The 13,064-nt window shown below is 35.5% G+C and overlaps 1 protein-coding gene across 2 annotated transcripts in view; it reads left to right on the top strand.

Annotated features, from left to right (window-relative positions):
* LOC139151941 (transducin beta-like protein 3) overlaps nt 1-7,360 on the top strand; it is a 41,941-nt gene extending 34,581 nt beyond the window's left edge. For both annotated transcript variants that reach the window (XM_070725003.1, XM_070725005.1), the window contains exons 16-23: nt 82-309; nt 988-1,046; nt 1,817-1,920; nt 2,054-2,125; nt 2,975-3,133; nt 4,645-4,747; nt 5,667-6,168; nt 7,184-7,360. In XM_070725003.1, the coding sequence (XP_070581104.1) occupies nt 82-309; nt 988-1,046; nt 1,817-1,920; nt 2,054-2,125; nt 2,975-3,133; nt 4,645-4,747; nt 5,667-6,168; nt 7,184-7,291 (1,335 nt within the window). In that variant the 3' untranslated portion in view covers nt 7,292-7,360. The remainder of the gene's footprint in view (nt 1-81; nt 310-987; nt 1,047-1,816; nt 1,921-2,053; nt 2,126-2,974; nt 3,134-4,644; nt 4,748-5,666; nt 6,169-7,183) is intronic.
* The last annotated feature ends 5,704 nt before the right edge of the window (nt 7,361-13,064 follow it).

Below are 13,064 nucleotides of genomic sequence, written 5' to 3' on the forward strand. Positions count from 1 at the left end.
TTGGGCTTTGAGTATTGAATATGTACACCATTTTTAACTTATTGTCCTTATTTGTCCTTATTTTCTGACTTTCAATTTCAGTCATTTGAAGGCCATGATTGTTCAGTGTTGAAGGTGACATTTATAAGTCGTGGTATGCAGCTACTGTCCAGCGGCTCTGATGGCATTGTCAAACTTTGGACAATAAAAAACAATGAATGTGTCAACACTTTTGATGAACATGAGGACAAATGTTGGGCACTAGTTGCCAAGGCAACAGGAGATTACATAGTCACAGGAGCAGCTGATTCCTCTATTATTCTCTGGCAGGTAAAGTGTATGTCAGTAATTTGTTATTAAAGTTCAAGTTGTATGTCAAGATCCTCTTTAGATATTATCATCAACACCATTGACTGCCATTGCTAATGTTACCCCATATACCAAACGATGTGCACACATACCTGTATGAGATCTTGCGCGAATAGTTTCCAGCACTCGGAATACGCGGTAACTCAGTCTGTCTCCAGAAGTTTCCAACAGAGTGGCAAATTTACATGTATTATGTGTGTCCAAGATCAAAATATATGTGCATTGACATCAGAACATTAAATTTGCTTTCCTTCTATGAATGATGCATTTCCACACAATATGTACAATTAATTCTCATTATCATCACCTGTTCTTTTCATTAAATTTTGATAAACTAGTGCTCTTTTGCTTATTAAAAGAAGTTTGTCAACGGTATCCTGTGTGTTCCACAAGTTTTCAATCTTCTATGTAGGCTGATCCCAGATGTAGTACACTGACTAGATGTGACAAAGTCAATTGTGTTTGGTAACATTGACCCTGTAGAAAGCTTGACACGTGACTGATCCTAAATGTAGTGCATTGACTAGATGTGACAAAGTCATTGTTTTCAGTAATATTGACCCTGTACAAAACATGACACTTGCATGTATCATGTTGTCACTTGTACTGGCAAACTGTAATTATAATATTGTATTTCAGGATGTCACTGAAATAGAGAAAGAGGAAGAGGCATCAAAACAAGAACACATCATACTGCAGTGAGTCCAAATTTTGGAATTTTGTGTCATAATCATGCATGAATCAATCTTCAGATCTTCGATCTTCAAATCAGTACAGAACACTCTTATTTTCTTCAATTTCTTCTCAAAACTGATGGCCGTCTGCATCCAGGACATTCTTTGATTTAATTTTACATTTACACCTTCATAATGAAATGAATCACCAAATCACTTACTATTGCATGTATTGCAATAGATGATTTCTGAAATGTCTAAAAACAAAAGCGGTTCAGAGTTACTCTCCCTGTGAGGGCGCAGTTGGTGGGGGCTACCCTTTACTGCAACCTGTGTGTAATGGCTTTGGTCAGCTACAGGACACATCTGCTGGAAGTGGTGATGCTATAATTTTATAGCGATGGCAGACTGAATTTAAAGTCTGAATTTGTTCGATATGTGGTCTCAAATAAACAGCGCCCTCTGAGGCAAAGTTGCCCTGAAATACTTTTGTTTTCAGACATTTCAGAAGTCATCTATTGTAGGGTTGTGACTGAATATAGCAACTTGCACACAACATTGGTCACCGGCAACAGAAATTTGGACAAATTTTGTCCATGTACATTATTGAAACTTATGTTCAGATCTTTTGACATGTTATTTTTGTAGTTTCAGTAACAACACAGGCATAATTTCCTGAATTTTTTTCTGCCAATATTTATATTTTTGGGTATTACTGATGATGCTCTGACGTTGTCGGGAGTCAATCCTACTTTCTGACTGTTTCATTTGAAATGTATCTTTTTATTTCACAGAGAACAAGAGTTATCTAATCTTCTACAACAGAAGAAATTCTTGAAAGCGATAGGATTAGCCATCACTTTGAATCAACCTTTTAAACTTCTCCAAATCATAAAAGGTATGAATTTCAGAATGTTCCAAATTCTTGCCACCCAGTCTAATTTTATACTTATGGATATATTTCATTTAATCTTGTATGAGCCATTTTACACCCAAATTTCCTCAATTATGTTGATTTTTGTCTTTTCTAGATATACTTAATGAACCAGGTGGTGTGTCTGACTTGGACAAAACCATTGGTAAATTAAGGGAAGATCAAATTGGTAAGTATGTTTATATACAGAGATAGTAAGTCACAGCGTGTGACATTGTGGCTTTGCAAGCATGATTTTGACAAGTAGCAAGCACAGAATGAAAAGCTCTGATACCATCTGCTCTAAAGACGCCACATAGGATCCTTACCTTTGTGCATATTTAAAACAAACCAATCGAGTCCATGAGTGATTGGTTGATACAAAACTTTCCATAGCATGTGAGTTTTGTAATATTTCGATGAGTATGTACTTTTTGGGCTGAAATGTTGAAAAGAAAAGGGTACAGACTTGTATATTTGTAACTTTCCATTTCTTGTGGGGAAGGTCTCCAACTATAGAGTAACTTATTAATTAGCAGAATATGCAACGTCTGGCAATGGTGTTTATCAGAAATGATAATTCAAGAAAGTAAATATGTACAAATATTTCTATTGGAAGAATTTAGTATTATACTGTCGTACCGATATAGGTGAATACAGACTTAAATGACAAATTATCTGTGGCACAAAATCTTGATGTGACTTTAATAATCCATTTTGCAGTAAATGGCATCAAACAAGAGAACAATTTGCCACTCATCAAAAATTAATTTACCAGCTGTCTTGTATGTTCTGTTATGTTACAAGAAAGGTTTGCAAATTATTTGAACTCTGTTCTGAGTGAAAGCTCTATTGCAATTCAAAATGGTGTGTCTTTCATCCACAGCATCTGTCCTTGACTTTGCTGTAATCTAAATGGTCTGTATTTCATCCACAGCATCTGTCCTTGACTTTGCTGTAATCTAAATGGTGTGTCTTTCATCCACAGCATCTGTCCTTGACTTTGCTGTAATCTAAATGGTCTGTATTTCATCCACAGCATCCGTCCTTGACTTTGCTGTACAGTGGAATACCAATTCCAAACATTGTCACCAAGCACAGACAGTCTTGAAAGTCGTACTACAGAAAATCCACCCAGAAGATCTTGTCAAGTACCCCAATGTCAAAGAATGTCTGGAAGGTTTCCTACCGTACACAGGTAAGACATATAGAATATTACGGCATGATTAGCCGTAACTTTTGATGTATTTTGCAGCATTTGTTGTCTCTTTAAAATACAATAATTTCTTGATCTCCTTCCAAAGTTGTCTAAATGCCAGGTGTTTAATTTGGCCACAGAGCCTTCACTTATATAAAATTCCAATATGCCAGTAATTGTTGACAGATGAATTACACTTGGGACTAGATTTCATCCATTCAGAGTAGCAGTGCATACTGTACACAGTGCTTTGTGTTTTAGGCTAATAATGTGTATTTCACTCTGTGAAGAAGAATAATATACAAGTTTTCTCAAACACAAATGATGAAAATATTATCAAAAGATACAGCTATTGTCCCTCTAATATAAAGAATGATGAGTATTACCAAGCTGTTTTACTATTCAGCATTAAGGTAATATGTGCCTCGAAAGTGAAAGACTTAAACTTTTCCTCAAACTTTCGTAAATGAACATTTCAGCCATTCTCTTACCAAATTACATGTAACAATAAAAATTGGGGTCACTATGCAAAGTTTGGATCTAGAGAAACAAATTGCCAAACAGTTTGCAATATCTGAAATTCAAAAATCCCGCCATCCCTGTGTTAACTCTATGGGGGAAAATTAAATTTTGGATTTTCGAAAAACTAAAATATGGTGAAAGTTTTTATTTATCTAAGAGATTTAAAATGAGACCCCATAAGTGGTAGATCAGAAAAGAATTGTAGAAATTTTAGAGTCTGAATATCTGTCCCTGAGGCCTGTTCTACCTTATAAGCCTTGGAGTTATTTATGGTTCTATTTGCAAAGACTTGGACAAAATTCCCAAATTTTCTCTTACAAAATACTGGAGTGTTGTAATATTTAGATGCAAGAAAATCAGTGACAATTTATCAAAATGAAGAGTTCTTGCTACTCAAGAAACAACAGAATGATCCATCTCAGACTAAGTGGAAAATTACATTCTCTAACTGTTGAGTGGAATGTGGTAATCATTACTTTATTGAGAAAGCAATGTCCAGCATCCTACAGCATAATTGTAATTCCATCAGCAGAATCCATCACCAGAAATGTGAAATATAAACCAGGTTTTCAACAAAGCCTAGGAGAGTTCTTCATCACCAAATTCAACACTGTTAGTCTTTATTGATTCATTTGTGAAACCTCAGAAAACCAGAAAAAAGGCTGCTTTGGTTTTCCTCTCCCATGTTTCTTTATTTTCAAAACAAAAACATGTATACTTAGTCTATATATTTAACTTGAAAATATGTTAATGCTAACAGCAGAATCATGAGATTTTTGTGCTATTTCTTGTTTTCTATGACTTTCCAATTTCTCAAAATTCAAATTGAAAACCCATGAACTGTTTTTGTCTATTTTCTGCATCCTTAGCTTTCTATAAGGAAAGCAGAAATGGATGTTTTTTATTTCTAGAGCACTACATGCTGACATCAGCTTAATGTTGCTTTATAGTTTGTGCGTGTATTTAGTTTTGTTTTCTTTAATTCATAGAGAGACATTTCCAGAGAATGGACCGCCTCCTGCAACAGTCGATGTTTGTTGAGTATACCTGGCAGAAGATGAGGTTGGTTTCTGGAGAAAACACAAGTCTAGAGTAAGTATAATCACTTTTGCAACACCAGATTCAGCTGTGTGGTCTTGCTATCCAAATACATGCATACATACTCTAGTGAAATCACTGTATATTATTCCTGAGCAAAGATACACACAAATTGAAACCAGTATCCCATCTTTTAGACCTATCTAATCAGCTTGTTCTATTTTGAATTCTGTGTAATTTGATGGCATAAGGCTATGACATGTACTAAAGGCATCATGACCCACTGGTTAGGGTACAGGACTTACAATTTAGAGGACAGTGTGTTTTAGACAAGGATGTAGCCAGGGTAACAGACTCACTGTCAAAGGATGGTGAGTTTGAAAATCAAGCATGTGTTGTACCCTTTAGCATGGCACTATGCTCCTCACAGCTCAGTTGAGTAGTGAGTGATACTTACAGCCACATTTATTTAAAAAACCTTGTGTTGCCTATTATTCCTTGTGGCTGCAGTTGCATGCAATGTGCAAGTTGCTCTTCTATTGTTTAATACAAAGAAATTGTGTCGAGTGGTGTTGCAAAGTAGGTAGATTTGAAATTATCGCAGTAATAACAGAAACTTTTGTTCTTGATGTTGTTTTAGAGTGATTGACATGCTGTGAAAAAGGTAAACAAAAGTCATACTGCGAAAGTGTAAACAATGATGTTAAAAAAAAACTTGTTAACATGCGAACTCTAAAACCATCTATGCACTATTTTTTGAGTTGGTAGAAGGATGCTAATACAAGTTCGCATGATAAAAACATGTTTCCCAGCAAGGCTTTTATAATAGTGATTGTCCATCTCCAGAAGTGTGAAACATAAACCACGTTTTCAACAAAGCCTAGGAGAATTCTATATCATCATTGTTTGTTTGATCCTGAAATCTTAGAAATAATAGATCAGTAAAAAAAATCTATTTTTCTTATCATGGCAGGTTGTCTTCACAAGAACCCATGGATGTGCAAACTAAAGAGACTTTCTTTACTGTTGACAAAGCACCAGATAGAAAACTCAGAATAGGTCATCATTCAGAAAGTGAGTCTGAATCTGAATCGGAGGAAGATGAATCAAAAGTTCCAGAGTCCAATATGCCAGTTGAGTCTGACAGTGAAAGCAGTAATGAATCAGGAGAGGAATCAGCAGAGAAAATTAAAGTTATCCAATCAGGCACAGAGATGGAAATCCCAGAGCATTCAAGTGAGAAATGCAGCCAATCAGAATCAAGGACAAACATTAACATTGATGTTGACCAATCAGAAAGTGACTCTGACTCAGAATGCTCAATTAAAGAAAAAACTAAGAGAAACAGGAGAGTTAAAGCCAGACAAGCGACACAACACCAAACAAAAATGACTGAAGTTGCAGGAAAAGAAAATTTTGGATCAAACAAGGAGAAGGAATTAAAAGCGGTGAAACAGAAGCAGAAAACAGACCGGGTAGGTGTATAAACCTCAAAGTATCCAGAACCAGTGTGTTCACTGAATGCGTTTGCAATATTTGTGCCATATTTATGTAATACACTGTTGTGAGACTAGTGTCATCAGTTCCATTTTAAGCCTGTAGTTGTCTTATTTGTCTAATTGTTCCTTGTCATATGGTGACATCAGATTTAAATCAAAATTAAATAGGCGAGACATCTTAGACATGAATAAAGATGTACGACAATTGAGATGTATCTTAGATTCTTTCTTTCCAGTGAATTTATCACTTTACCATAAATTCAGTGAATTGTTTTTCATTCTATACATAAAATGCTGTATTTATCTGGGAAAGTAATAATATGTATGTCATTCAAAGGGCATCTAAATAAGTGTGTCCTTACTCAGTGGTTTTTCAAGAGCAACGTAACAGAAGTAAGGAGAGGATTTTGCTACTTCTAAACATGTATACATCTTATGGTAGTATGTACCTTGATGTTGAAAGACTTAAACTTTTGTTCAAACTTTCCTGAGTAAATTTTGTAGGTCAGCTTCACATTTTGATATCATGAGACAAATTTCCTTAAATTTACTGATATTTGAAATTCAAAATGGCCACCATCCCTTTGTTAACTCTATGGGGAAAAATCAGATTTGCTATTTTCACAACAATGAATCTGTGAAAAATTTATTCACTCTATGAGCTTAAAAGTGAACCCTCACAAGTGATAGGCCAGAAGAGTATTATAAATGTGTTAGAGTCTGAATATCTGTCCTCGAGGCTCATTCTCCCTTAAACGTAAAATTGCAATAAAATTACATAGTTGCATGCATTGTGTATGTGTCAGTTCCCAGTACCACACTCCATACTACATTTTACCACCACACATTTCCATGCTGTGGGTGTATGTGCCAATTTTTGCCATCATGTCCCCAAGCATTGTGTGTGTGCCAGTTCCACACGCCATACTCCAATGCTGCAGTCAGTGTGTGCCAGTTCTCACCACCACTTCTCAATGTATTGTCTTTGCAGGATACCAAAAAAGCTGTCACTTCAACGACTGCTGCCGTGAGGAAAAGAAAGGGTGCAGATGATAAAGTGTCAAAGAAAAAATCTCAGAAGATGAAAAAAGTGAAATAAATGCATTGACTTTCAATGAAGTGTAATTTTTAATATTGAGTTAATTACATATATTGACAAATAAGAAAACTGTCTCTGCTTATTTTGTCTGTCAGTGTGTGTTTGAAAAACCGTGCGATATGGACACCAAGCACTGTTCTTAAATATACTAATAGACACAATTCCTCTAAAAAATGACATTATCAGGACAACTTAGCTTGTTTGTGCACTAGCATTGTGTCCATATTCAAAGCAATTCTGTATTTTTGACATAGCTCATGAATCTTCGAAAAGGTAAGCAATAATGTACATTTGATTTGGGTAATGTCTATAAAGAAGACACTGGAAATCAACAAAAATGTTTCTCACAGAGAGTTCAAATTCAGTTCAATGTTAAACTGGCTCTAAAGATGTAACTGAATTTAAAAAGCATTCAGAGAGGGGTGTCCATGTGATCAAGTGTTGTGGTTTGTATGCTTTCTATAGTTGAATTCATGGATAATTGTGTGTTGTGTATACATGCAAACTTGGATGCATATATGTCTCTATACTTACATATACCAGTATACATATATGTTGTTTTTATTTCATGTTATCTATAATTTTATGGTTTTCAAGTTGATTATGAACTGGTTCTGGAAATACTGGATTAATAATGGTATAAATCCATAATTGACAAAGTAACAAACAAAATTTTGTAAATTTTGCTGCACGTCTGAAAAGTTTTCAGAAAGGTATCTCATTAATATTTAAAGATGTTAGATGCTTGTTGAAGATCCCTGGCTGTAATTTCTACAACGTATTCAAGCAACAAATACAGTACTTTAATAGTACCCTCCTTTTAAGGTCAGAGGTCAACCCAAGGGTCTGTACATTGCATTTACATGGGCTGTTGTCAAATCCACTGACATTTCCTTACTCAGAAGTGTGAAGATGTAATAGCCATCTTAAATTGCCTCTCAAATATGATTTCATTGTACTTGTCAGCTCTTAAATTTGACAGATATTGATCCACGACAAGTAATTGGAGATTCGGTTCATGTATAATACGTTTGGATCAATGTCATTTTTGCGGGATTCTATGTCTAAAACAGGGCTGCATGTCTCATTCTGCTGCATAGTGTGAACTAAATCATCAGGCAACAGATCAGAATATGACAAGGCATTCTTCACAACTAGACCAGCAGAGATAAACACACAGGGTTTTGACTTTTCATTGTGTGTTTACCTCAGAATTATTTGTTGTGGTACAAGCCCTAATGCATGAAGTCATATGCTAGACTTGGTTCAAGTCTGTGATTTAGAAATGTGCGAGTTGGGTGGACGAAATTATATGTATTCTGTTTTCATATGAAACATTTGAGTTGGGTGACTGTGATGAGTGGAGTGAATGCAATACAGGGGAGTTTCACCAAGAATAACTCACTACTGTGCAGACTCAAAGGTAATGCGTCCGATCACTAGGAAAACCTGACCTGGGCTGCCAAATTTCAAATAGGTTTGTATGAAATAGAATACTCAAGAGAAACTTTTGCAAATGATTTTATTTTATTAAGTTCACTGACTTAAACCAAGTCTAGCCATATACCTATTCAAGATGGAAAGTTAGGTTACCCAATGGGGAAGAATTTAAAAAAAAAGATAGTAGCCAATCAGAAATTGACTCCTAGCAAATTTGATCATTTGGGACAATTACAGACTGGGTATTCATTAGGGAGTGTCCACAATTTACTTGGGGGGGGGGGGCTGGAGGATTTTCTATTTTCCTGATGATTTTTTCCATGCCCCCCCTGACAAATTAGGAAGAAAACCTATGCCCCCCTCATATTTCCCAGGTTTTTTCCATGCCCCCCCTTCCACTGTATACAAGCATGCTTACGCACTAAGACATATACAGTCTGACACATACATACATACACAATATACAGTGGTCATTTAATCAATGATATGACAAAACTTTTCAGAGTTACAATTAAGTGGCCATAAAAAGCATGTTTTGCGGGGACAGCAAGTGTCTCACTTTTGGGAAGGCTACGTAATGAAGAAAGGTTGTAAATTTCTGAAGAAAAGTTAAATATATAACATGAATATTTCTTTCATAATATCCACTATAAGACCCCCCCCCAAAAAAAGAAATGTTTCTGGTCAGGTCTTTCTTTAAAAAATGGTGCGGTGACGCGCATTTTATTTTATTTTTTTTATTGTTTTTTTTGCCTCAAGGGAGGGAGGAGGGTCAGTTTTATAGTTTCATCAATATAGTCACATATATACTGTTCATGCAGTCACTGATCATGCCCCCCAAAGAATTTTGTCTTTCTCTTCAGCCATTTTGGTTTGGTGTCAGCCACGGCCGCCGGCCACAAACAGAAAAGAAAAGGGTGACGCGCTGTTGTTCAAGTGACGCGCGCGCTGACCAGAAACATTTCTTTTTTTTTTTTTGCCTAAATGATCCATTTTATCGCCCGTTTCTTGATTATTTTGACAATTACTTTGTCCCAGATATTGTTACTCAGTGGTCTATATCAAACACTTTGGTTGTAATTTTTGCCAAGCTGTTAGTAGCAAGTACTCGGAGGAAGAATTAATATACTAATAATACACAAGGAAGGGTGTGATCACTATCAAGACAAGTTGTCTCACTTTTTTCAGAAGTACTCTTCCATAGCTGGAAATGAATTGATCAACTTGCAATGGCAAAAGTTTGACTGTGGCAGGTGCAGACTTTTAAGGTGGGGACTACCCAATACCAAGAATATAGTAATTTTCTAGAAATCACACATGTTGCAGCTTGTAAAATGGGTGTTTCGAATCTACTTTTTGAGATAGTTTACATCCAATCATCTATTACACCATGATTTCGAGCTCCACACGTGAATTTACTGCAAATTTGACCTGTTCAAAGAAAACTATATAATATAGTAATGGTGAATAGAAAATATTATTTCATTACACTCTTGATTCTTAAGTATCCCCTACAAGTTGTATTTCTGATATAAACATCATGTATGAAGTTACTCATCCAATAACAAAGATGCCATCTCATTTAATGTAATAAAAATTGTGAAAAAATGCTGAGTCAGCACTTTTGCATCAGTGATTTTTCAAAGGAAAACATACAATTATCAAGCACAGTGACATAGTATTTGTTTTATATTTTTCAATAAAGCATCTTTCAGTGGATCATTTGTGAAGGTTTCATGAAATTGACAATATTCCTAGTATGTTTTCTGAAATTTCTACATGTATGCAATCCTATGCAATGACTAATTTTTGCATAGCCCCTGGGTATGGAAGACCTGTCACCACCTGGGATATGCGACCTACATCTTTAAACTGTGATCTGCGACCTAACCCTAACCCTAACCCTAACCCTACCCTAACCCTAACCCTAACCTTACCCTAACCCCTAACCCTAACTAACCCTAACCCCTAACCCTAACTAACCCTAACCCTAACAACTAACCCTAACCCTAACCCTAACCTCTAACCCTAAGCCTAACCTCTAACCCTAACCCTAACCCTAACCCTACCCTAACCCTAACCATATAAACCCTAACCCTATAACCCCTAACATATAGGACCACTTGAGGTAATGTAAAGACCATTGAGGTAACGTATAGGACCATTGGTCCTGCAGTTTACCTGAAGTGGTCCTTTATGTTACCCATAGACTTACATTGAGTGGTCCTGAATGTTACCTCGACTGGTCCTATATGTTACCCATAGACTTACATTGAGTGGTCCTCTACGTTACCTCGAATGGTCCTATATGTTACCCATAGACTTACATGGAGTGGTCCTCTACGTTACCTCGACTGGTCCTATACGTTTCGATTGGTCCCATTTTTATGTTACCTTTAGACTTACATAGCAAAATCTGCAAAAGACATTGCCTTGATTTTGCCACTGCTGTCTGCTTATTTTTACGTCTTTCAATATGGACCGTCAATATGATATAAAATGATATTTCTTCTTTCTAAAACAATAAAAACTTTGAAATTTGGACGACATTAAGTGTGTCACATAATGTCGTAAAAAAACATGTTTTATTTTTACGCGACGTCACGAGCATTGACCCGAGGTTACTTTGCTTGTGCCACTCCTGCTTGTTTATTTGCAAAGCGTTGTAAATAATAATTTAGTATGTTATATTATAGATATTGTTCTTTCTAAAACTAGTTAGTATTTTAAAATCGAAGCACAACAAAGGGGTACAGTGAGGTCTCAAACATAGCACTCAATAACCAAACTTTTTGAACGACCGAGTGAATGTAACCAATGCCTTCGTTCAAATGTTTGTGACCTTACTGTTAATGTATACGTACATATTTTACTTAACAGCGTCTACTGGTAATAGCAGACATGTTGTTCTTTGAAAAACAGGTTGCACTTTTGAAATCGATTGATGTTAAGTGTGTCAAATGATGTCGCAAAGTGAGGTGATAAAATCGGCAAAAATACGATATCGATCTTTGCACTTTACAGAATTTGAGTGCTAACCATTTTTCTTGTATACTTTGTGACCCTGCCATTTCCCGGCGATATTTCACTTTCATTATTTGATATGTTACAGATATGATGATTTGCCATCTCAAACAAGTTGCGTTTGTAAAATTCAAGCTTGGCAATGTTGTATACTTAGCTCCTAAAATTAGCATACGACTACCCAATTTTGCAAGCTTCTTACACTTACCACTACAACTTTGTATACGAAATTTGTGACACTGGCATTTCGTTGTTTGTACAGATATCTGAATCTTCAGTATATTATTGCTACATTATTTAACTTTGAAAAACTGAAATCACCTTGAAAATCCAGCCACAATAATGGTGTCAAATAATGTTGCAAAGTAAAAATGACGAAAGTGCTATTTTTCTATGGAAAGTCAGACAGACACCTTGTTCAATACCTTGTTTATGCCACTGCTGTTTGTTTATTTGTTTATCTCTGATATACAAATAAATCTGATTGTTTAATGCCATATATAATTGATGTTTATCTTTGTGAAACTGAAATAATTTTTGAGATCGGAAGATATTAAGTATGTCAAATGGTGTAAAAAACTTCATGTGAAAAAAGCAAGAAAAAGCTTGTAAAAACACGAAAATGGTGTTTACTATGTTTTGTTTGTTCCACTGCCAATCGCTTATTTATTGGGTGTTGACTTTGGTTGTATAATATATTACAGCAGAGATGTTGGGCTTTAAGAAACAGGTTGCACTTTTAAAATCAAACATTAGCAAGTATGTTTTTTGTACTCACTAACTTTACCAAAAATCTAACATTTTCTCCCTTATCGTTTACATGTAAGTCTATGGGTAACATAAAGGACCACTCCAGGTAAAATGCAGAACCAATGGTCCTATGCGTTACCTGACTGGTCCTTTACGTTACCTCAAGTGGTCCTATACGTTACCTAGACTGGTCCTCTATGTTACCTGAAGTGGTCCTCTATGTTACCCATAGACAATGCATTCTAAAATCTTAAGCAAAACAGTGCCTTTTTTAAGTCTGTTCCATTTGTATATTTTTAAAGCTTTTACTTTAGGCCGTCAATATAATTCAGCCTTAATAATTGTTCTTTCGAAATCAAGAAAAACTATGAAAATCGAATGATGTTAAGTGTGTCAAATAATGTCGTAAACTCATAGAAAAAAATAACGGTATTTTTCACGCAAAATCACAAGTACCGTGCTGACATTTGTTTGTATGTACCACTCTTGTTTGTTTATTTGCAAAGCGTTGTAAATAATAATTTGGCATGTTATATTATTGATATTGTTCTTTGTAAAA

This window comes from Ptychodera flava, chromosome 15 (genome assembly GCF_041260155.1).
Source record: "Ptychodera flava strain L36383 chromosome 15, AS_Pfla_20210202, whole genome shotgun sequence".
Taxonomy (NCBI): Eukaryota; Metazoa; Hemichordata; class Enteropneusta; family Ptychoderidae; genus Ptychodera; species Ptychodera flava.